We start from the raw sequence: 26365 nt of genomic DNA on the forward strand, positions 1-26365 counted from the left end.
ACTCTTTCTCGCTACAGAAACAAAATTCTGCTCAGATTTTGAGAAGTGAGTTGGGCTGAGAACTTTTCGGCATCCCTTCCTAGAAGTGTCACATGTTTACTCCCTTGAATCTTCAGACAGGCCATGGAAAGACAATACAGAGGTGCTTCTGGTCAAGAGTAAGCTGTACTGTATGGCAATATATTTTGAGAATGTGCTTGTTCCACCTAAATATATAGAAATGTCACATGATTAGTCCCTCCTGGAATCTGTGTTGTTTTTGTTGTGTGACTTTGAGTCATTTCTGACTTATAACAACCCTAAGGCTCTTGGGGTTTTCTTGGCAAGATTTGTTCAGAGGAGGTTTGCCATTGCCTTTCCCTAAGGCTGAGAGCATGTAACTTGTCCAAGATCACTCAATGGCTTTCATGACCAAGCTGGGAATCAAACCCTGTCTTCCAAATCCGTATTGCAGCGCTCAGTCCATTACACCATGCAGGCTATGCTATGAGGCAATGTGTCTTGAGAATGTGCTGGTTCCCAGGACTATTAATAATTTGAACCAAACATTTAACAGAAGTAGGAAAACCTCAGAGAGCCAATGTGGCACAGTGGATTGAATGTTGAACTGAGAGTCTAGAGACCAGGGTTTGATTCCCAGATTGGCCATGAAACCCAGTGGGTGATCTTGGGCAAGTCACAATCTCTCAGCCTCAGGGGAAGGCAATGGCAAACCTTCTCTGAACAAATCTAGCCAAGAAAACCCCATGATAGGGTTGCCATTAGTCAGAAATGACTTGAAGGCATACAACAACAACATCAGGAAAACCTCTGTATATGTTCTCTCTGCCAAAAAGTTTTGAAGGCATTATATGAATCCCTCTCCTCCCTATGTTATTCCCACAACAACCCTGTGAGGAAGGTGAGGCCGGATGTTAGTGGAGGGTGAAGGTCATCCATGGGGCCTCAAAGATGAATTAGGGGTGTAAGGACCTGTCTGACCTGTCTAGTTCTAATCTAACATTTTTTAAAAAATAAATGTTAATTAAAATAAACTCTATTAGCAAATGAGTTTGCAAAAAACTAACCTGACATTTTAACTGTTCCACCACACTTGGTCTTGCTAATGTAGGAGAAAAAAATGGAATCCCAAATGAATCATGCCAGAGAAAAGCAAAACAAGAAAAACAGATGTGAAGATGCAAAGGCAGCAACATCATTTTTTGGATGAATCAGTGTGATTTGCTTAGACCAATGGTCTCCCAGTGTGTTAACTCATGGAAGAGCCCTGGTGAGGCAGTGGTTGCATCCTTTCATAGGTTGCTAAAATGAGTACTTAGCTTGTTGGGGGCAATCAGCTTACACATTGTAAACCGCTTAGGGAGTGCTTAAGTGCACTGATAAGCGGTATAGAAATGTACTTGCTGTTGCTATTGCTGTCATGGTGTTTCCCATGCTATTGACCTATTAAACTATTAAACTGACTACATGCTGCTCTGCTTCTTCCTTCCACCAATCTTAGGGAAAATGTGGAACTCTTGGATGGTTGTGTGGAAGTGGTACTAGGATGGAAGAGGACCCAAAACCTAATAAGGCTCTGGTTTCACAGGCTAATACCTTTTAAATATCCTGTGGGACTCCCTCCTCTTTCGTGGCCAAGAGGTTGGGCTATGGGGCTTTTTACTGTTGGTTTATGTATATTTTTTAGTGTGTATTTTAACTGGATGTATTTTAACATGTTGTAAGCCGCCCTGATCGAAGGAAGGGCGGCATATAAATAAAAAGTTTATTTATTATTATTATTAAAAAATAATTTAAAATGTTTAATTTTTTAAAATTTTAAAATTTAATTTCTCTAAAAAACCCCCCTGGGGCCTCTACTTTCTCCTCCCACGGAGCCTTGTCCCACTCACAGCATCGCTTTGGCATTTTCAAGAGACACACAATATCACTCACACACACACAGCCAGAATGTATTTACACGCACATGGTTTCATGCGGTTTAAGTAAAAAATGACTAAGATGTGATGTTTTGAAAGGAAGATATAAAAGAATAAATGTTTAAAAGTTTAAAAAAATTTTTTTTAAAAATAAAATTTATAAAATTGTTTTTATAAATTTTAAATTTTAAAATTTATAAAACTATTTTCATAAAACCATTTAAAAATAAAATTAATTTTTAATGTTTTTAATTTTTAATTTTTTAAAAAGATATTTTAAAAATATTTCTTAATTTTTAATTTTTAATTTATTTTTCTAAAATTATTTTAATTAAATTATTTTTTTAGGTTTTTTAATTTGAAAATTATTCTTTCTTAAAATTAATTTGCAAAAATTATTTTTTAAATTTTTTCCCTAAAATTTAATTTTTTTAAAAAATTTAAAATTTATAAAATTATTTTAAAATTCAAAACACTGTTTTTATAAAATATTTTAAAAAATAAAATTCATGTTTTTAATTTTTTAATTTTAAAATTATTTTTTCTTAAAATTATTTTTCCTGAAAATTATATTTTATTTTTTAATTTCAAAATTATTCTTTCTTAAAAATTAAATTACAAAAATAAATTTTATTTTTATTTTTTTCCTAAACATTAATTTTTGTTTAAAATTATTTTTTAAATTATTTTAAATTTTTAAAATGTAAATAAATTTAAATTAAATAAAATGTAATTAATAATAAAAACCTTGGGTGGGAGCTCTCCCCCCTCCTCCCACTGAGCCCCTTCCAACTCACTCCATCTCTTCAGCCTCTTAAAGGGAAACGCCTCAACCCACAAACTGTTGCCTTTAAGAGATTTTGGACTTCATTTCCCAGAAGCCTCAGTCACGTTTGTTAATAGTCTGGGATTCTGGGAGCTGAAGTTCCCAATCTCCTTAAAGGGCCACGGTTTGGGGGACCACTGACGGACGCCATGACCAGGTCAAACGACTAAATGATGCGGCCCCTTTAAATTAGAAAAAAAATGGAAGAAGCCGCTTCGGCTTGACGTCACGCATAGGAACCCGCCTCTGCCGGAGGAGCACCAATGGGAGCGGCCGCCGGGCAGAGGAAGGCGGGGCGTTTAGCCGGAGGCGAGGAGTGTCGCGGGAGCGCGCGCGCGAGGCGCGCTCTGTCCATTCTCTGCCTTCCTCCTCGGAGCCGCATCCTGGAGGGTTTGTTTTGGCGGCGCTGCGTCGTCGGTTTCCGAGGCGGGCGGGCGCGCCAAACAAGGCAGGTCTCCGATGGAGCTTTTCCAAGCCAAGGACCATTACATCCTCCAGCGAGGCGAGCGGGCGCTTTGGTGCAGCCGCGCCGACGGCTCCTTCCACCTCAGACCCGGTGGGTGAGCCCCGGAGGGACGCGGAGGGAGAGGGCAGGGCAGGGCGGGAGGGCCCCTTCCCCGGACCCGTCCTCCGTGTCCCAGTCTCCTGCCCGCCACCACGTCCTCCATTTTGAGCAGGACTCAGCAGCAACGATTATACATTTCTAGGGAGTGTTCATGTTAATCTGTCCAGGTCCTCTATTTTCTCTGGAAGGTCCTACATTTTGTGGCGGTGGGGTCTTCAGGGAGACCAGATACATCTCCCATTTTCAGGACCTGTCCTCCATTTCATCCTGGAGGAATCCCAGAACGTCCTCCATTTTGAGCAGGACTAAGGAGCCACGGATTATTTATTCCTAGGAGTGTCTGTTTTAATTGGGTCAGGTCCTCCATTTGCTCTCGAAGGTCTGACATTTTGCAAGGGGGGGTTCTGCATTTCCAGGAGGGATTCCAAAACATCCTCCATTTTGAGCAGGACTAAGAGGCCATGACTTAATAGGAGCGTTTTGAGCTTTCCCCCCTCCTTGGGCCATGTCCTCCATTTTGTCTCGAAGGTCCTACAGTGGCTCCTTGCTGGGAGGAAGCTTGGATATGGGGAGTCTTGATCTCCCCTTTTGAGGCTGAGAGAGTGTGACTTGCCCAAGGTCCCCCAGCGGGGTTTCATTGCTGAGCTGGGATTCGAACCCTGGTCTCCCAGAGTCATAGTCCCAAGGTTCAAACTCTAGGCCACACTGACAGAAAATTCAGAAGAACTGTGATAGCTCAAGCAAACAACAACAACAGCCCAGTGTTTTAGTCCAGAAGGGCTATATGGTACATTACCAACTAACAATGTGCATAACATAATGCACCTGAGGATGTAGATTTAAGTCCAGGAAAGCTCATGCTGCCAACTTCTTTCTTTCAGTTAGTCTCAAAGGTGCTGCAAGGTCTCTCTACATATAATGTACCTTACAGCCTATACGGATTGGACTGTATCAACTATAGGATTGGAAGATGGCTGGCAGTGTCGCTGTCCAAAACTGATGGGGTCACAGGTCCTTCAAGTGTGAGTGGGGTTGCCACTCTTATTGTGAGTACATTTGAGCGTTGGACTAGGACTCTGGAAGACCAAGGTTCAAATCCACTCTTGCTCATGGAAACTCACTGGGTAACTTTGGGCAAGTCACACTCTCTCAGCCTCAGTTGATGGCAATGGCAAACCTCCTCTGAAGGAACTGTATAGGGTCACTATAAGTCCAAAATGACTTCAAGACAGACCAGACACAACACACACACACATGTGCCTTCAAGCTGACTTATGGTGCCCCATTGAATTCCATAGGATTTTCTTAGGCAAGACACACTCGGTTTGTTGTTGTTGCTGATTGCCTTCAAGTCGTTTCCAGTTTATGGTGATCCTAAGGTGAACCTATTGTTGGGTTTTCATGGCACATTTCTTGTTTCTTCATGGAGGGTTTGCCATTGCCTTCCCCTGAGGCTGGGGATTTGAACCCATGTCTTTATGATAGGGGACCCTGGCCAGAGAAGGTGTGGGGTAGTGGTTTGAGTGTTGGACTAGGACTCTGGAGAGAGCAGGGTTTGATTCCCAGTTCGGCCTTGGAAACCCTCTGGGTGACCTTGCACAAGTCACACTCTCTCAGCCTCAGAGGATGGCAAAGGCAAAACCCTCATAAAATCTGCCAAAAAGAAAAACCCTGTGATAGGTTTGCCTTGGAGTCACTATATGTCAGATGAACACACAGCAACAACAGCAACCGACAGTCCTAGAAAGGCATATCTGAGGTTGTTGTTGTGTGCCTTCAGTTCATATGGCAAACCTAAGGCAAACCTATTGTGGGTTTTTTTTTTGGCAACATACATTCAAACTAGGTTTGCCTGTTGCCTTCCTCTGAGGCTGAGAACATGTGACTTGCCCAAGGTCACCCAGTGGGTTTTGTGGCCAAACTGGGAATCAAATCCTGTTTTGGCAGGTGCCGCGTATTACAATGGATGGCACTGGTTTGAAGATTGGAAATCTTTTCCTTTTATATAAAGTGAATGAGATGCCGAGAATAAATAAACAATTAAAAAATCCTGTATTTCTGGAAGTGGGCCCTTCATAAAGACAGAAATGTAGGCATCGAACACTTTATGAATGTGGACAGTATGTTAAATGTACAGTGAACTACATGGCTAGATTAATTGAAGTTAACACTTCAGTTTGATATTTTAGTAGAACACAAACTTGTTAGTAATTACTTCCTGATTGTCAACCCTGTATGTCACGGATTTATTCTACTCATCACTGAAGGCGATGGGAGTTGTAATCAAATACATCTCAAGGGCACTGGTTGGGGAAGATTTGTCCCATCACATCCATCTGCTGGAGGAGCATTTTGTGTTCTGGGTGGCTAAAAGACCTGTTTTGTTCCTGTTGGAGGTCTTGTATTTTCCCTCCTTAAGCACTTTTTGAAGTGTACACAGTGTTTTGCAATGCAAGTCAGTGGGGTGAGTTTTGGTGCTGCTGATTATGAAGCAGCAGTGTCCATAGTTCACTCTCCCCCTTCGTGTAAAATGACACTGGTTTTGCATGCCTTTCATTGTCTGGAGTGCATTTCTCTCACAGAATATCCAGTGGCTTGCTTTGCCAGGTTATTGGAGGATGAATGAAGGTTGTTATCAGGTGCTTTGTAGCTACTGAGCCCAAAACTGGTGTGTCAGATGCTTTTTCAAAGTGTCCTTATGGGTAAAGGGTCAAGTATGCACTTCTACATCAGAAGGTGAAACACATACAGTGCGCCCGTGTTATATGTGCGTGCGCTATACGCGGCTTTGAGCATACGTTGAAAGCCGTGTGGGGCACAAGGAGCGGCGCGTCCCATTCAGATGAATGGGGCGTGTGCTGCCACGCCACATGCTGCCGCATGCACAAGCCCCATTCACTTGAAAGGGGCTTGAGCATGTGCAGTATTTGGCTTACGCGGGGGGTGGGGTCCAGAACAGATCCTCCGCGTAAGCCAAGGGCAGACTGTACTGAAATGACCATATATTCGTATTTCATGTTATCCCTGTGTCAATGAAAAGTTCTGCTCATGCTCATTTGTTGTTCAGATTTTGATAAACACACACATAGAATTCTGTATTTCTCACTGATCTCTGAGGATTAGTACAACAAGAACAAAGTTCCATATCTTTCTTGTAGCCTGAGCTCCTTTAATCATCTGAACCCATCTCTAATATTGACGGCAAGGGAGAAAGTATGGGAGAGTTCTTGTGGGAAAATTTCTTGGCTGGTCAGCAAAATTATCTGGAATTTGTGAACTACTTAAATGAGAACAAAGTAATAACTTGAGTTGTGTGATTTTATACCGTTCATCAAAGTTCATCATGTTGCCCAGAGTGATGGTTGAATAAAGCTGCAGAGGGATAGAGGCTCATTTTCTTATGTTTCCATTTTTCATATAATTGGTATGGGAATATAGCAAATAAAGTATACTGGTGTATCTGCACATTATTGTATAGAGACATTTTCTACAGCCTGCTGCCCTCCAGATGTCTTCCACTGTACCTCACATTATTTAATTTATGATTTCTCTCCCGTTTAGGAGAGAACACTCAGGGTAACTAATGCCATGAAAAACAAATTGACCAATAAAATCATTAAAATTACTAATAATAAATCAAAAGAAATGAAACAAATGCAATAAAACAAAGGTAGTCATTTTCATAACTTGCTCTGAGGAACTGGATTCAGAGGATTCAGAACTAGAGGAGCCTGCCCCAGAACTTGAGCAACTAGACACTTAAAGCTATCACAGATTTTCTGCGCATCTCAGTCAAAGCAGATAGATGGCAAGGACATGCCACTCTCACTTCTAGAATGATAGCAAGACAAACCAAAGTGTAGAAAATCCACTGCCTCTTGCAAAGGTTTAAATAGGAAATGAATTAAGGAGCCCTGGTGGCGCAGTGGTTAAATGCCTGTACTGCAGCCATTCACTCGAAACCACAAGGTTGCGAGTTCAAGACCAGCAAAAGGGCCCAAGCTCGACTCAGGCTTGCATCCTTCCGAGGTCGCTAAAATGAGTACCCAGACTGTTGGGGGCAAATTAGCTTACTTGCTAATTAGCTTACTTGCTGTTCACCGCTATGATCTTTGGAATAGCGGTATATAAAACAACAACAACAACAACAAAAAACAAATTAACCGTATAATAATAATAATAATAATAATAATAATATTTTATGGCATGAAACAAGCTTGATTCCTCCAGTCTATCTCTTTATTTGAGGGAGTTGCAGGTCCATTGCTGTTTGTCAATTAGTCTACATCTGTTAGGAGTCCACCAGTATGATCACTGAAGCCTGTACGTTTGTGGACAACGGGGTCGTCCTAACAGGCAAGCTGACATGAATATTCCCTTTAAGTAATCTCAAGTGTTGGAATTTCAGAATATTTGACACAGGACAATAAACATGCAGCTTTGTACTATTTTAGGCCATTTATTTACATTACCAAATAGCAGATTATACTTATATGCGCTGGAGGAGGAACACAGACTTTTTGGTCTCTAGACACATAATTTATACAGACAATTTGGACTGGCTTAATTCTGCCTCTAGGCTGCATCTGCATTGGAGAAATAATGCATTTGACAAAACACTTCATCTGTCATGGCTTAATTCTATGGCATTCTGGGGTTTGTAGTGGCAAAATATCTTACAAAACTACACATTCCAGAATTCCATAGCATTGAGCCTTGAAATTGGTGTCAAACTGCATTATTTCTTCAGTGTAGATGGAGCCTTAAACATCTGTCCATTAAGGAATAAAATCTCATCTGCTGAGGAGCTGTACCTCTCTGTGGAAGAACACATTTCTATAGGCATATCTGTATGTTTGTACATATAATAATATAGAGGCATCTGTTTTATATATATTTATAACAAGCATCCAACTGGATGAGAAATGCATATTTAATATAGCCTACTTAATATCTATAAATATATACCTACATTCCTCCCCCAATCTTGGGAAGGGTATGGTACTCAGCTGAAAACAGAAAACAGCCTACTACTACTACTACTACTACTACTTATTTATTGTATTTATACCCCTCTCTTTAGAAATGCTCTCAGAGCAGCTTATAAAATTGTTATTTAGACAGTTCCCTGCCCTCAGGCTTACAATCTAAGCCACTGTTTTCTGGATGTAGCTTTGTTACCTATGCCTGTATTGTGTTATTATCTGTTAACTTGGCTAAATACCTAGAACCATATTCAAGCCTGTATACTTCATGTAGCTTTTGACGTTAACACTTGAGTTCTACTCTTGTTAACCAGTCATTTCAAAGCATTATATGTCCAGCCTAAAACAGGTATGCCATGGTCAAGTAGCTATAAATCTATTAGCAGTTTGGGGTAGTTCTCATTGCAGACAAACTGTTCTACAAACTGGTTCATGCTCTCACTTATGCATTATTTGGATTCTTGACCCCAGAACTAGCTTTAATGTGTAGATCTGTCTTACCTTCAGCCTTGTTGATTGGGACCGCTGGCTTACAGTGATTGACTGTGGGATGTTTCAGACATCTTTACTCTAGCTCCCTTCCTTTTCAAATAACTTTCTAGACTGTACATGCATGAACTCAATGGCCTGACTCTTTCTCATCCTACTAGAGACTACTAGATGCAGGTTTCCTTTAAAGTTTTATTTCTACCCTTTTAAGCACAAAGGGGCAATCCATTCCACTATAAAAGAATAAAGTGACCGTACTGCCTAACACAAGGTTTCTCTCACTCTTACAATTAAGAGTGAGAGAAACCTTATTGAGGTGTTTTGTTTTACATCTTAAAATGCATATAGGTATCTTGCATTACAGTGCACCCTTGTTTTATGTGGGGGATCCGTTCCGCCCCCCCCCCGCGTAAAACAAAAATGCTTATGCTTGAGCCCCATTAGAAGTAAGGGGGCTTGTGGTTGCGGCAGCGCATGTGCACCATCAGGCACATAGCATTGTTTCTTCCAGCGCATGGTGCCGGGAAAAGCAGCACTACTTTCAGAGTATGCTGAAAGCAGCGTATAATGCTCCCGCGTATGGCGCGGGCGCACTGTATTTTATTTAATGGGTCCTTTTTTAGGACTCTGACAGGTGTACTGTTTTTGCTATCATGAAGCTTACTTCTGTGATAACTGAATCTGTTTTGGGACAAGTAACAAATCTATTTGTGTCACACTTAGTCATCTTCAAAGCTTCATGTCAAAAGAACAACTTGCTAAAATTGTTAGGGAGGTGTCATAAAATGGCATTACAAAAATGCCAGAGAGGAAAATAGTTTTATCTCAAAGCTACCAAAAGTATTAAGAGATCCATTTAACCAGTTTGTACTCTCTTACAGTTAAAAGTCATAATTTGGGAGGGATTTTGAGAAAGTGCCTAGGAGATGTGACTAAATGCTTAGGGCAGGGCCAAAGCAGAGGGAGTGCAGCCAGGTGTAGTTCTTACCTTTCCCACCAGGCATTCAAAACACAGTTCAGTTCTTCATCTGCCTGCTCTGGGATAAGCCTCAGGACAGAGCTTTCAGGCATGCAAAACACAGCTCAGTTTTATACATGTCTGCTTTGGAAAAATGCCCTGTGCTCAGCTTCTCAAACATAGCTTAGGACCCCAAAGCGTAGGTGATTGTCATGCAGCAGCTTCCAAAATTTCACACCAGAGTTGCTTGCTTTGTTATTGCCAGACAGAGCTCCCCATCTCTGTTATCTACAGGCTAATGCCAAAAGATTCTTATGAGCCAGTTAACTTGGACTGTATTCAGCTCAAGGGCAGAACATTCTCCATTATTAATATTGATGCTGTGAGGAGGAATTGATAGTAGCAGGAACCAGGAAATAGTTTTCAAGAAGCTGGGTGCTGGCTTCAGGTGTATTCAGATGCACTGTAAAGGCCAGTATAAAACATGTAGGTACAAATGTGTGGAAGGAGGTCATTTTACATGGTGTTAAGTTGTGGGCTGGTTGTTACTTTGCAGTTCAGAGGTTCTGTCCTGAATGCGATATATGTCTGGGTTTGCTAGATAACTGGAAGCTGGGAGGTAGGTAAAAATGAATGGGATTTCCTTTCATCCTCAGGCTGGGTAGTTTTGTGTACTGTATAACATAATTTTCCATGCCCCATTGTTGATGATCAGCCACTTTTTAGACTGGTAGCAAATTTCAGAAAAAGCTCATGGGATTGTAGTTATAAGCTTTCAGGCAAAATATCATTTTATTCAGGTGTTCAGGGAGGAAATAGTTAAAAATATTAGCAGCCAGGTTTCTGTGGGGCTTAAATAAGATTGAGAGAACATTTAGGACGCTGACTCAGAACATACCGCAAATGGCTGAAAACCTCTGAGGGGGAGTGCCTGTTTTCTGCCTCATTTTTGCTGTGGTTCAGTGATATGAGAATTGGGGGGTACTAGTCTCACACTGCATTTGGAATAGGAGCCAAGTATTCACACAGCCTAGGTGGGTGGTTTGCAGTCCACAATCTAGGATTTCTTGTAGGCTGTAGCATGTAGCTGCCTCTGGAGGGTTGACAAACAATGGCTAAAACAAAATGTGGTTGAACATTACACTTGAATGTGACCATAAAATTGATGAGACTTAACATCTTTCTTGTCAAAAGCATTTAAGTGCCTAACACTGGTTTGTATCGCCTCTGTTTCTGAGCAAGCAAACAGTATCAACAAAATCGTTCAGTTTGTCTAAAAGGTGATAAATGATATAACTGGAAGCAGAAAAAAATCACTGATGTGGAATGGTGGGATTTGCAATAATTTTATAGAAGCAAACAGTTATCCCTGATCTAGAGGTTCTCAAGGATATAAGGAGAGGTTTGCTGAATCAGACCAAAGGCTCATTTCAGAAAGCGCTGTGCTTACACAGGGGCCTATTGATTGCCTGGTGGAAGCCCACAAGAATGACACAAATACAGTAGCACCTTTCTCCCTATGTTCCCCAGGAACTGGTATATAGAACACATTGTCTTTGATACTGGGGGTAATGTTTAGGCATCATGAGTAGTCTTGGTAGCCTTATTTTGCACTTAAATCATTCCAACTCTGTTAATTCCCTGTAGCTATCCTCACCCTCAAAGCATTCAGCTTTACTGAATAAAGTTCTTGTACAAAGAAGAGGGAGAAAAATGCCTTCCTGCCCTCCTTTTCCACATCATGTATCATTTTATACATATTCATCTCCATATCACATCAGATTTCCTCAGTCTTTCCAAAAGTAGTAGGTTTTAATTTTATCTTGAAATAAGGTTTTCCTGTAATAAATACACATTTTATTTTATATATTCAGTTTAAATAATATGGCTGCGTGTTCCTAGAACTTTGATAGAGTAATCTCTTAAGAATAGTTACTTTGGAGCATTTGCTTTCCTTGAAATTCAAGGATATTTAAATTATTATTATTATTATTATTAAGCTTTATTTGTAAAGCGCTGTAAATTTACACAGCGCTGTACATACAATCTTTTTAATTGGACGGTTCCCTGCCCTCGGGCTTACAATCTAAATCACAACTAATTTCCTCCCAGGAATTTGTAACTGGTTTATTAGTAATTCACTAATTCAGATCCATTACTAGATGTAAGAGGGGGAAAAAGTAAATATGGCACAAGGCCATGCTGTATACTTTTGAGAATTTGGCACTGCATCTGTAGTAGTATGTGGCCTTGCCAGCTGCTTAATTTAGTGTTGAGAACATACTCTTATTATTGCTTTCTAATAGTTCAGTTTTTTAAAAAAACAGTGATTTATAAATAAAATAGCTAGTGGTGGATATCATCAAATTACTTGAAACCATGGATATGGAAAGTGACCTGAGGCTGTATGTGGACCTCACAGACATTTTTTCTTGAAACCCCACATTCCCTAGGGGCACAGTTAGGCTTTCCATATCCCGCCTGGGGGCGGGACTTTCCCAGTTTGGGGCGGGGACACACGGTCCTGCCCCGGTTTGGCCCCTCCCCCGGGACCTCCCCCCCCAGCAAGGCCCTAGAGGCAGCTCCAGCCCTCCCCATGGCTGTGTGCCACCCTCCCCGCCTCCCTGCCTGACTTAAGCCTAGAGAGCAGGTCTTAAAGACATCTGCCACTCAGAGCTATTGCCAGCCCACTTGGTATATATACCCTGCAAGAGGCATTACTTTCAGGTTACAGTGAGCAAAGAAAAAAAGGCCATCAATCGTTCCTGTTTCCCTGGGAGTCTAAATGCCTCCTCATCTTTTAAATGTCTACCACTCAGTATTGTTGTAATTCTTTATCACAGGGTCGTTTTTGAGGCCCTAAACACCTTTCCTTGTAATATGCAAATTTCTCCCGAAGCTGACCAATGGGAAAGAAGCAATCAGCCCCCCTCCACTTGGGTTGGTTTTCAATGGCTTGGAAGGAAGAGATTTTGCCTTGCAAGTTGCTGGTAAATAATAGAAGGCTTTGGGGTAGCAAAGGCTGCAGAAATAGTTTGACTCCCCCCTTAAACATCCATGGCTCAGTGCTATGGGATTCTGGGAATTGTAGTTTCTTGTGGCACCAGAGCTCTTTTGACAAAAGGAGACTGAATGGAGGCGTTGCCTGGCTGGGGGCAGAGCCTCTTGCCAGCAGTGAGAAGGCTGCGATGATGAGGAAAAGCAGGGGCTCCTCTGGTGGTCCTGGCCACTTCCCTTGGCTCCCTCCCTCCTCCTCCTCCTCCTCTCAGAGCTCATTCACACTCCCTGGCTTTTCTCTCTCCCCCCCCCCCCCCCCCACTCTGCACTTTGAGACCCCTTTAACTGCCAAAGCTCAATGCTCTGGAATTCTGGGGTCTGTGAGGCATTTGGCCTTCTCTGTCAGAGAGCTCTGGTGCCACAATAAACTACAATTCCCAGGATTCCATAGCACTGAGCCCTGGCAGTCCAAGCAGTGTGTTTTGGACACAGAGATCCTCCAAATGAATCCAGTCCCTAGCTTTTATATCTCTCACACACACTGCAGGAATAATAATAACCCACTTTGAGACTGCTTTAACTCAGTGCTAGGGAATCCTGGGAATGCGAGTGTTTGGGAGACATTGAGACTTCTCTGTCAGTGATGGCTCTGAGGCCACAATAGACTACAATTCCCAGGATTCCCCAGCACTGAGCAGTCTCAAACTGGACCATTTCCTCAGTGTGGATGCACCTGGGGAGGCATTCTGGGCACTGCAGTTCAACTACGTTTGGAGGGTTATGGGACTCCCTGTCAGAGATAGCTCTGGGGTCACAGTGTACTACAATTCTCAGCATTCCCCAGCACTAACCCAGGACAGTTAAGTCACTCTCAAACTGGATTATTTCCTCAGTGTGGATGCAGCTTTGGTGAGGAACTCTGGGCATTTCAGTCCAGCATTGTTTTATTTCTGCAGTGTATTTTGGACCAGAGACAAGGTGACCAGGCATCCTCCTCCTTTTCCAGGACATGCCCTCTTCTGTCAAATTTCAAAATGTCCTCCATTTGGATCATGGCTAAGAAGCATGGATTTATAAGTACATGGGTGTTTTTAGCTTTTATTTACATTTTTTTGCTTGGGTGCCCTACATTTTGGGGTGAGGGCATTGGTCACCTTGGTCAGAGAGCTTTCCAGGGGTTAACTGCCATTCTGCTGTGGTGCTGGAACAAACCACCATTCCCAGAATTCCATAGCATTCAGGCAAGACAGTTAAAGTGGTCTCAAACCAGATTATTTCTCCAGTGTAGATGCAGCCCAAGCCTTTTGCCTCTCTTATGCCTGAGATTTCAAAGCCCAGCCTTGGCACCACAACAAACTACAAATCCCAGGATTCCATAGGATGGAGTGATGAGAGTGAAAGCAGTGTGGCAGCAGCCTAAGTGTGCTTAATGCAGTTCTTAACATGGTGCACCTCTTGCCTACAGAGTCTCACAAGACTTTTTTGTTTAACAACTTGTACCCATTAACTCCATTTCATGTCTCCTTTATTTAGTGGGGAGGAATACGGACAAAACAAATCAAAATGAAGAAAAACCAAAGTCCCTTGACCAAAGGGTTTGGTTGTGGAATAAGCCTCTGAAATATGCAAGAGGCAATGTTAAAATAAAGCCATGTTCAATGCCCAAATGTGCTGTTTGGAATGGGGAGAGGGGGGTGGCCAGAAAGGGAAGTACATTTCCGTGATCTGTCTACGAATAATGTCAAAATGTCCTCCATTTTGATCATGCCTAAGAAACATGCATTTATATTAACATTTCTAAAAAAGCCTCAATTTTTTTGCGTGTCCTCCATTTTTTAAAATGTGTCCTACATTTGAAAATGTTGTCCTGCATTTGTCCTACATTTGTCCCGGTTTGGAGGTCCTCACTTATGGCAACCCTAGGCACAGTTTTGCTGTATTTTGCTTTCCATCACAGCTATTTTAGGCCCAGGAGAGGCCTTTATTTAATTGAAAAGTGAACCAGAAACTCAGTTTCAGTTTATGTTAGGATGTTCAGAGTTTTAGTTAATGTTTGATTTTTTTTAAAGTGTGCTGCTGGGTTTTTGTGTGTTTGTGCAGAACTCCGGGTCTTGTAGTGTATCGATGCAACTGCCAACTCTTGGCAGTTCTCATCTCAATTCAAAACCATAGTGAGGTAAGGTGGAAAAAGTTCACAAAAAATATTTTTTTAAGCTGAAAAAAATCTATTTTAGAATTTTATTATTTTATAAATTAGTAAGATAATGACTGCTTCAACAGATTGGTAAACTGGAATGAATAAATTAAAAATCATATCTTAGCAAGGAGAGAGATTGGCACTAGTGAGTCCCCCTGGATATAGTTGGGTTTCTTCTGCTATGGCTTTTTGACAGTAGTCTGTCTGTGATAAGCACTTAAAAGGAGGGAATTGGGTTGGTTTTCAGTAGTCTGGATTCAAAGGCCCCACTTTCCCAAATATTTTCCTAGAAGGAGAACAATTACCATATATACCTAACTTTAAGTCAATCTCATATATAAGTCAATGCAGGTTTTGGGGCCACAATTATAGATTTTGATATGACCCATGGATAAATTGAGGGTAAAATTTAGGGGCTTATATTAAAGGACTTAAAGGATGGAGCAAAGCAAAACAATGTCAAAGGACTTACAAAATTCTAGCAGACATAACTCTTTGTGCTCACTCTTAAGGCCAGATGGATGAGACAGTAGAGAGGGGTTGGTGCTTCCAGGACAGATTATGTTGTTGCCATTCACCAGGGGATGGTTCCTTCTTTTAAATAAGAGTTAAGATACAGTACTTACTTTGACTCATGGATAAGTTGACTTAGGTTTTTTGGCTCAATATTTTTGACTGAAATTTCTAGACTTATACATGAGTATAGACAGTATGCCAGATCTGGAACTGGTGAAGCATTTTCATCTCATTAAAAAGAATGGAGGGGGGAGGAGCACTAAGACATGCTCTCTTTGAAAAATCAATTTCCCCTCACTTTTCTGCCCTGTCCAGCATGAATCAGATAGGATTTAAGAAACATGAACGCAGTTTTGTTGGTACTTGCTATGTAGTGTTCTGTATGTGGATTCAGATGTAACCTCCCCTCCCTGACCATGCTTACTTTTCTGTTCCTATATAGCAGCATGATCTTTACTTATTGTATATACTCATGTATAAGTCTAGACATTTTAGTCAAAAAATTGCGCCCAGAAACCTGGGTCGACTTATCCGCAGGTCAATGTAAGTAAAATATTTTAACTCATATATATACACAAAAGGAACCATTCCCTGGTGAAAGGTGAGAGTTTAATCCCTTCTTGGAGCACCTAAAAGAAGCATCAACCCGTTCTACTATCTCATCCATCCAGGGTGAGCACAAACAGTTATGCCTGCTGGAATTTTGTATGTTCTTTGGCATCGTTTCCCTTTGCTTCATCCTTTACATCCTTTGTTACACGCTGCTAAGTTTCACCCTTGACTTATCCATGGATCTTATCAAAATCCATAATTTTGGGCCCAAAACCTGCCCTCGACTTATACATGAAGTCGACTTGTAGTCAAAAATATATGGTGGCATTTAATTCTTTTGGTGATCAGGGATTTTTTTAGGCAACTGATTGAAAACGTACTAGCATCATGGTTTGGATTTCTCCAAATGTCAGTGTGTGGTTTCTTTTCCTTTCTTTCTTTCTTTCTTTCTTTCTTTCTTTCTTTCTTTCTTTTTACTTTAGGGATTGGGAACCCATGGTCCTCTTAAGACATTGTTAAATTACAACACCCATTGTGTCTGACCAATAGCTGCATTGACTGAAGGTGATGGAAGTTGGTCCCACAGTATTTGGAGGGACAGAGGTTCCTCACCCCTACTGTAGTCACAAAAAAGGAACTTGTTGTTAGGGGGCACAGCCAGATATTTGAATTAAACCAAGGTCCTTAATGTTCTTAGCATGCTTCTGGTAGTATTGTGTTATTGCAAGATGTTTCCTCCATGGAATCTTGCTGCACTTTGGTCAGAGTAAATACTTCCTTATAATCATAAAAAAGGTGAAAAGCAGTCATACTTGAGAGGTTGTAATACTTTACAGGTGTGTTATCTGTATTCTGATTTCAAACTGTTTTAAGTACTGTAACTAAGATGCCCTTTTCCTGTTGTATAGTTGGAAGGTAGGAATGTGTGTATCAAGAAGTTAAAAAAAGTGTTGAATGAAACTTTAAGGTTACAACAAGTTATGAATTAGAGTCTTTGAAGATTATCCACCCCCCCACTCCCATGTTCTCTGCTGACTGACTTTTTGAGGAAAATGTTTTTAAAAGCAACTGTTCATTTCCTTTCTGATAAAGCACTCCAACTTTCTTGGTTGCTCACCAAATTAAAAATATGTGCCCTCTCTCATTTTGGCTGTGCTGACTGAACATCCAGATTCTTTATCAGTCTCTCTTTCTCTCCATTTTAATCAGAAAGAGGCTATAAGTTAGCATAATGGTTTCTGAAGCTTCCTATAGTGAGCACAGTGTCTCTGCAGGAGCAAATGTAGTCTGGTGCAGTCATAAAAACTGACCTATTTTGATCTTGATGCTTTTGAGTGGACTGTGACTTTGTCTTTTCTATTTTGAGACATTTTTAGGGAATGGATTATGATTGTCTTTGTAATGTTGTTTCTAGAATTACTTGGCTCAACAGGGTTTGAATTATGCATTTTAATTATTAAAAGAAAGTATATTAAAATAGCATAAGCCTTCACTTAAAATTCCTAAGTTCTTTAGGTGATTTTTTTCATTACATTCGTTTATTTAGCTGGTTTGAAAATGAGAGGAAAGTAACATTCAGAATATTTCTCAACAGTCACAAATTTCCCAAATCACTTGACAGGTGACCTACTTTCTTTAGACTCTTATAAACCCTGAGCGTTTTCTAAGAAAGGTATCATTTTCACAGTGTTTGCCAAATGTTGTAGTAGTGGATTCACCTGCTATGTGAAATTCTTTGTAAAAAATTTGTAATGTAGGAAGGAATTCAATCTCCATCATTGGCTGAGCTGGCTAGAACTAATGAGAGTTGTATTGTTCATCACTGATTAAAAATGGCTTGATAATTTTCATTCTGTTGTGTGTTATGTTTTTGTTAACAGCTACTGACCTCCTTCTGGCTTGGAATCCAGTTTGCCTGGGTTTGGTTGAGGGACTTATTGGAAAAGTTCAACTTCATACAGGTATGATTTACAATTATTATTATTATTTGCCTGTTGTGTTAGTTACTCCCACTATTGAATCTTCACTATCTACAACTGATAACACTGCGGTCTTGTTGTCAGCCTGATTGATGCGACTCTTCAGTTTGTCAAACTAGTAAATGTTGGTGTCTGAATTGGAACACACAGATAAATGATTCCATTTACATGTGCAGCAATTCATGCATTTTTGATAAATTGTGTTTTCATGACTTCAGTGAAAGATGATTCAGGGGAAAGAGGCAAAGGTATCTCCCTCTAAATAGAATTTCATTAAGATAGGTAAATAAAGTTGAGATGTATAAACTCAGCTGTTGGCATTATTCTCAAATATTAATGAGAAATTTCTTGTATCTGTGGAATTGATTTTGGTTTGTTAATAAAGATGCTGAATGCAATACCGCACATAAAAGGAGGAGAAACAAACCCACAGTGCTTAAGGAAAGTTCCAATTTTCTAGAGCTTTGATTGCCAACATTCTTCAAGACCTGCCTTCTCATCTGGTTTCCTCAAACACTGTCTGGCTCATGTTGATATAGGAAATGTAGGCAGGCTTGCTTCTATTAATGGAATAGTTTTGGAAGTCCTGCCAAAAAATCAGCTTGCACGCAATTAAATGTTTGAGAAGTGAAGTCAGCATGCCTTAAATTCCTCTTGGCTTCTGCTATGGCTTTATTTACTTTTAGAAAAATCATAATGGCTGTTAAAAAGCAGTACCGTATTTCTTTGTGAAGTGATTCTTCATGATTGTTAGAGATGGATTAAAAACAAGTAGTTGCCAGAATATGGTAAGTTCAAGATACCTGTATTTAATTAATAAAAGCTACATATCTCTTTGAGAAAAGTTCCTCTGATGCATTTTTTTTTAAAAAAAGATACAGCAGTGGTATTAACTTCTATTACTGAACAAGAATGGTTTTAAAGCATCAGGGTTAAACTGGTTTTCTGAAATTTTTACTTAATCACAACAAGGCCATACAGCTTCATTTCATACTAACACCTTTAGGTGCCAGTAGTCCACCTTTTTCCATTTGTTACTTGAGTACCCCTGCAAAAGAAAAGAATATTGATTTGCTGGCCTACACATGTATGCACTAATGTATGGGATAATAACATTGAAAATCTGATGCCTTCTGTGATGAGCAATTAGTTCAGTAAGTGCTTTCCTGTTGGGAGCTTGTTTCAAATAAACATGCTGTGGCGGGTTACATACCGCCATTAAAGTACGTGCAGAGCGCGTACTAGGGTTAGGGAGGTGCGGTGCTTCCACACCTCCCTAACCCTAATACGCGCTCTGCGCGTAAAAAATGATGGTGGTCGTTCCACACGGCCGCTGTCATGAGGGCATCACGGCCGCGCCGCCTCTACACGGGGCGGGGTGGACATGACGTCCTCGCTCTGCGCCAGGGCGCCTAGGGCGCCCTTAGCACGAACCAGGAAGGAGCTCCGTTTCAGAGCTCCTTCCTGGTTTGCAGCGCCGCTTTGCTTCGCTGGGTGCAGCCTTCAGACGGCTGCGCCCAGCGAAGCAAGGGAGAAAGGGGCCAAGCGGCCCCTTTCTCCTTCTCCCTGCCACCACGGGGTGTCCTTGGGGCTTGAAGTCCCAAGGACACCCCTTTTCAGGCTGCGGGGAAGCAGCATTTTGCCGCTTCCCTGCAGCCTGAAAAGCGGCGGATCAGGGCCTCAGCGGCTGCCGTTCTCACCGCTGAGGCCCCGATACACCGGGGAAAGGGGCAGGTACAGCCCGCCCCAAATAGGCGGTCTGTAACCCGCCATTGAAGGTTTCCAGTATTCCTCAGATAAATTCTCATGAGCATTCTTACAGATGGCTACAAACAGACTACTATTATATTCCTAAATGGTAGCCCTGTCAACCTGTTAGTGAGGCATATGATGAAATAGGAATATCAAAATACCAAAGACAGTGGGTTGCATTGACATAGGCAGTATGCTAACTGAATGACACTTTTGGGGTGGCTGCCTTGCTGAAGCCAATTCATAGAAACAATTTCCTGAAGGTCTTCTGGCTATTAGTATTTTAAGTGATTAGAAGAGGTTTCAGTCAGGAATTTGATGTGGCAAAGACCATTTGTGCATTTGCTGCAATCATATAGCTATGTAAATACTTTATGAGAACTATTGAATTGCCATTGTTAAAGACAAACTTATGCAGAAGGAAGAAAGATATTTTCTTTTTGAAACAGGCTTGAAAAACTAGAAAACACTGCATGTCAAATGATAAAGCTGTGCCTTAAAAAACCCACTAGATTTTTTAAGGTTGCTGTTTTGCAGTATCTCTTCCATTTGCTGCCAGAAGCAGTAGGATACATTGACAGCTGCTGTAACGAAGAGAACTGACACAATGAGAGAGACTTATATTTTGATTGTATGCTTTTATTATTTTTAGAAATATATTCTAATCTGTATAAAGAAGTTGAGTTGGCAGAGTATAAATATTTGAAATGTATCAATTGAGAAATTTATTCTAAAATTATACAATAATGTTGGATTTCAGTCCTTCTTTTCAGTATTGATACATACTGTTATCAAAGCATTGCTGGCAGATTATGCAAACACCTCAATCGAGAAGGTTTCTTTCCTTTGTCCCCATGTTTCATGGAGGAAAGAAGTAGTTTCATTATCATGAGCTCTTCATAGCTGCTTCTGCCAAAAGCTAGCTCATGGGAATGGATGAAATTCTCAGTGGAGAAGGAAGGAGAGATACTTTCCCCTCTTTTCTTACAGGGTGTTTGCAGGACAAGGAAGTGAGATACGGGTTACACTTTTTGCAATTACTCAACTTACAAGGGAAAAAAAACAATTTTTCAAGCTTGCTTCATCTTCAGTATGCTATCCCTTCAAATATTTAAACAATGGCTGTCATGTCACCTCTTAACCTTCTCTTCCTCAGCTAAACATGGCCAGCTCCCTAAGCTGCTCCTCACAGGGAATGGTTTATTTGTAAGAATAAAGTGATTTTAGAAGGAAGAATGATAGGCTTCTTCTCCAGTAATGTCCTCAGAGTTCTTCAAAGCTCTTTAAGAACAGTTACATAACACAGAATAGAAGTCATCAGAAGAAATCTCTTATCTGAAGTTATCAGATTAGTTGTGAGGGTAAAGCCATTCAACACATTGCACAAAAATAGATGAAAATGCTGTGCTGTATACATCTATGAGGATTAATTCTTACTTCCTTTGAATGAGGGGTTTTAGTGATGTCTTTTTCCTGGCATGTTAGATCTGCTACATGCTGGGAGTGTTTACATGCTGGCTGTGCTAAAATTATGACATCCACCTCCTCCACTCTGAAACAGAACAGTCCAAGATGCTGCGATGTTATTATTTATAAACATAGAATGGCCCTTATTTTAAAAAGCAAAAAATGTATAGTAATATACTGGTGGCAGTGTACTTGTTGAGGCTTCCTCCTTATCTTTTGTTTCTCAAATCCTAGTGTTAATAAGATAAACACAATGATTTTGTTTTGTCTTCCATTTAGTAGTTGATAACAAGTGAGTATAGATATTGTTTCTTCTGGATTTGTTTGTGATACATGCAAATATATTACATACCCATTCTCTTCTTAGCGATTTGGGTTGTTACTTCATAATGCATATTATCCTTCTTGGCTATCCATAATCTAACCTGGATGAACCCTCAGTTTTATGAGTGTGTTGAACACTTCTGTTAAACCCAGAACTGTTGAGATTAAGCTCTTAACATTGGATAAACAACTGCTGTTGGTTGATATCTAGCTGAATTAAATGTAGTGTCTGATTAAATTTTTATCAGTAGGCTCACTGTGATGTGTCCAAGTTAACAAGAATGCTGCAGCGCGACTCTTGAAAGTAGACTGGTAGTTATTGATTCTTTGAGGAGCTGAGCTGGAAACATTGTTTTATTTCCTTGCCACATGGAGCCCTTTGGTAATTTTGACTTAAACATGTTGTAGAGCTTTGGCACCATGCTTGGTACATTGATTAAGAACACAAGTCTTGAATAAATGAAAAGGCTTCTTGTCAGCCTGGAACTGCAGAAGAGAGAATTGCTTCCAGGACACGGAATGCACTTTATATTTGAGACCTTAATATCAGGGTGCTGCATCTGAAGAAGTGCATTTACATCCATGAAAACTCATGCAAAAATAAAAACCAGTTGGTCTTAAAAGGTTCTGTCACATTTTTTCCTCTCCCTTCCAATCTGTTCCCCTGTTTGTTATGAAAAACAGCTTGTCAATATGTTGAGGTCAATATAGAAGAGTGTGCCAGTAGAGCTACCTGTTTCACATAATTGTGAAGTGAGAATGCTGATGTTTGTTTTTAAAACTTGATGTTGGAACATCATACCATTTCCCCAGGTACTCAGTACACAATGTTTTTAGACCACTGCATTTTCTGTTGTTGCTTAGAGACTCATTATAACCAAATGATTTTGCTGATGTTCCATAGAATTTGTCTTCTCTTCCTTTCTTCAGTTTTGAATGGAAGCTATGGAGTATTGGGAAGTTCACAATGTTACTTGCCAGTTTCTTCAGAAAACCTTGAAAATTTACCAGCAGATCATGCAAAAAGTATACATAATAAAGAGGGGAGAGAGCTGCATTTCTCTTCACTGAAAGCTGTCCATGGACTTCACACATTCTTTCCTCTCTGGAATTTTTTTTTCTCAACACAATGTAATATGTTCAGTATTGGATAGAAGTGAGGTTTACCTTGCTGATACATTCAGAAGTATGTCTTTGTATTCCATTTATATAAACTTACAAAAAAGAGATAAAAGAGATTGCCTTTTGGCAAAAAAAGAAAAGAAAAGCTGAACTCAGTTGTATGTCTTGATGATAGGTATTTCTGCTTTAATATCTGTGATGTTTATCACACTATACTCTTAAAGTGCTACTATTCCACTTTGACTCCCCTAGCTGCCTCCTGTTGCATTCTGGGATTTGCAGTTTTAAGGAGGGGTATTTAGAATTCTCAGGCAGAGAACTTCTCCGCCTGAGAATTCTAAATACCCCTCCTTAAAACTGCCAATCCCAGAATGCAACAGGAGGCAGCTAGAGGAGTCAAAGTGGAATTGTAGCACTTTAAGAGTATAGTGTGATAAACATCTGTGTCTTCATTCTGTGTTTGAGGCAACTCTGCATTACACTATATGGCATTTGCATCTCAGTTATATCTGGTAGTTCTCTAAAGTATTTTAATATTTGATGCATTGACTTGTGTTTTCCAAAATTTATAGAAGCATTAACAGCCACATAACATGAGACACTGTTAGCTTATAACTCTTACAGATCTATATAGAATATGGAGATCTGTGTTCCAGTTGCCTCAGCTGCCTTGTTATTGGCACTGTAAAAAGTGTCAAGCAAGTCACGCTTAATTCCTTCTGTTTCACAGAAAACTGACATACACTTAATAGGAAGAATTGTCCCTTGTTGTAAGTGTCAGACCCAACTGGAAATCCCACTATATTTTGCAGTTGATAGCAAAGTGCTGGTGCTTTTGGTGCCAAAATATTTTCTGGTTGTTTTCGGCCATCCACAATTTTTTTTTCTTGGCAGCTTCAGAATCTGGCATTAGTTTTGGAAGCATATTGTATGTACAGCCTTGACTTTGGAACTGTGGTGGTAAACTGGCTATGCTTCAGCTATTGTTATCTGATTTTTGTTTTGGTTAAAAAATGATGAGCTTGTGTCATTTTTTGGCTGTTTTTTCTCTACTTACTTGTGTGTTATGCTTTCAGCATGGCTTCTTACTGTTCTCCCTAATACTTAATAAGAACACCTTTAATGGCATAGAATGCGTTATGCTGTGACTATGTTGACTTTTGTGAAGCCAGTTTTTGAATGCACCTTCCTTATGCCATTCATCATTAAAACTACATGAACACCTCTTCTTCTTGTTTTAACTATGACACTGTTTAAAGGTCCTACACAACTACCATTTTCTATAATTATTTAAATTGGCTTTTTGTTTTGTTTTGTTTACCATTAAGGGAGCCAGATTATATGATTGACTAGCATAGTGCAGAAATGTCTTCTCTTGAGCCAACAGGCAGCTGCAACATGCTTACCTACAGAGAGATAACAGGGAACTGTTTTTGAATACTCAACTTCACATTACTGTTTTTCATGGCTGTTTCAACGCTTCTACCAGTCTTCCACCTTGCTTGTGCAAAATTTATCCTGGATCATCTTTCACATTTTCCCTTTCTCTTTATTAATACCCGTCTACCCATATTTGTATGTCCTTCACTATTGTGCACAGGCCTTAGTGAGACCACATTGGCACCTGTCACATCTTTACTATTAGTCCAGTAAGGTCTTTGAGATGGAAGTTATTTCATGTACTATGGAGGAATGGCAGTTTTCTTGGAGACAGAGCTGGATTCCTGGTCATTCCAGGCCAAATCAAGTGGGTTGGGAATGTTCCCCTACCCTTGTGAAACAATTTCTTGAATCTTAGTGAAATCATAGTCTGTTTGGGATTGTTTCTTAATGAGAGCTTCAGTAGTTTATCTGTACACATTCTTAAAATAATACAAGGGGAAGAGTAGAGCAGTGCATGCTAACTATGCTCCTGACTAGAATATTGCTGTCCAGATTGGTCTGGAAGAGACTACATTTGTAGGGCTATAAACATAAAACCTCCCCTTTAGGCAGTTACCAAATATGTGGAAGTCTAGTGGTTGGAGCTGACAGTTGTCCCATTTCCACTGCATTCAGAGATGGCCATGAAGGCAAACAACTGAAGAAGGCTGCATTGTATACTCAGCTACGATGTACTAGATGTGTGCTGTTAGTTAAAACAAGGAAGTTTTGGTGGAAACAGTAAGGTGAGTAAGGTTTTTATCTTGTGTTTTGGCCCCATAATTGTTTGTTCTAGAAATTACAAAATAAACAAAATTGTTGTCACTTGTTGACATGAAAACAATTGTTGTCAATTGTTTGAATAGTGTATGCAAACAATTGCTATAACAGTAATGGTTTGCCTTGTTCTGCCCAGCATGATAGCTAGATTATAAACTTGTAATAGTTGCCTCTGAAAGGTGACTTCAGGTTTTACTGAAAACAAAATGTATACCCAGTGAATGCATATTGGCTTGTGGGGTGGAAAATAATTTCATTTTTTTATACTTTATATTGTGAAGGTAAAATGTGGCGTGCTTGAGTATGAGTAATATCAAGATTTAAATACACTAAAAAAGCTTTGCTACTTAAATTGAATGCTGATGTTTTTAAGATGGTGAAGGAAAAAACAGTGGGTCACTGAAGATGGATCTTATCTCCACATTGGCATGTCTTGATTGTTTGCTTGCATAGATGAAACATGTATCCCCACTAGTTTGGCTAGGCCACGCTATTTTGTGTGATGCAGTGTTCAGTTTCTGTGGCTTAGCTCTGTGGCTCAGCTATGCTAGTTTCAGCTAAAAAGCTGCATTCCTTCCTTTCCATGAAGCTCTTTACTAAAATTGTTTGGAGAATTGAACTGCAAAGTTATTAATATGCAGTCTCTACACCATCTTTCTAATTCTGGGGAAACAATTGAAGTCTTGAACTGGTTGGTCAGGTGAAACTGAATCCTCTTAGCAGAAAGACCTTTCTCTTGGTAGTGAGCTATATGACTCAGAGTTGGGCATTTAACCAGTCTAGGGACTTTATCACATGGGGAAAATCTGGGGGTTTAATGAGGCATATTTCTGGGACAGTAGTGTGAATGCAGCGAAGATTTTCACATGACATTGTGATTAGAGAGGACTTATCCTGGGAATAACCAGTATGACAGCCCTGGCCACCCCCTCACCTCCTCCTCTTTCTCTCTTAGTGACCCCCTCCTCCGCCTCCTGCTGGTCTCTTCCGCCGAGGCTGGCCTCCTTGCTTTTCCTATGGTACTATAATTTTATGCAGTGGTGTCACTGTGGTTGGTGTCACCCAGTGTGCATGTCTGGAAAGGGCTGGGGTGGGGATGGCAACTCTCTTCCTCCTGCTGCCTTTGTCGTGTGCATTCCAAATGGCTGGCCAGTGGTTGGCCAGTGGCTGGCCAGACAGCTATTGGAAGGCAGTGCTCTGCCCTCTGGACAGCCTGTTCAAGGTCTGGCACAGCTGTGGGGCGAGCAAGAAAGGTAGGTGACACCCTTTGTCACTAGCCCAGCAGCTGGACCATCCCATTGGGTGTATTGCCCACTGTCACCTGGTACGGTCTGCACCCCCCAGTGACACCCTTGCTTTGTGGCTTAGCGTATTTGCTTCCACATCTTGTTATTACTTTGCAGTGTACCAGTTCATTGTCAGCTTTTTACTTGTGTACCATATAAGAAATAACCTTTTAATGTTAAGTTTTTAATAATAGTTTGTGGAAGATTTTCAGTCTCTCTGCTTCTTTGT

General features: G+C 40.5%; 1 protein-coding gene across 1 annotated transcript in view; it reads left to right on the forward strand.

The window, feature by feature from the left end:
• The first annotated feature begins 3124 nt into the window (after nt 1-3124).
• The window catches only part of INPP5F (inositol polyphosphate-5-phosphatase F), a 69086-nt gene continuing 45845 nt past the window's right edge, over nt 3125-26365 (forward strand). The window contains exons 1-2 of the mRNA XM_089510047.1: nt 3125-3301; nt 17885-17965. Of these exons, the coding sequence (XP_089366173.1) occupies nt 3205-3301; nt 17885-17965 (178 nt within the window). The 5' untranslated portion in view covers nt 3125-3204. The remainder of the gene's footprint in view (nt 3302-17884; nt 17966-26365) is intronic.

The sequence above is a fragment of the Sceloporus occidentalis genome, unplaced genomic scaffold, assembly GCF_023333645.1.
Source record: "Sceloporus occidentalis isolate IW3139 unplaced genomic scaffold, rSceOcc1.0.p SCAF_2, whole genome shotgun sequence".
Classification (NCBI taxonomy): Eukaryota; Metazoa; Chordata; class Lepidosauria; order Squamata; family Phrynosomatidae; genus Sceloporus; species Sceloporus occidentalis.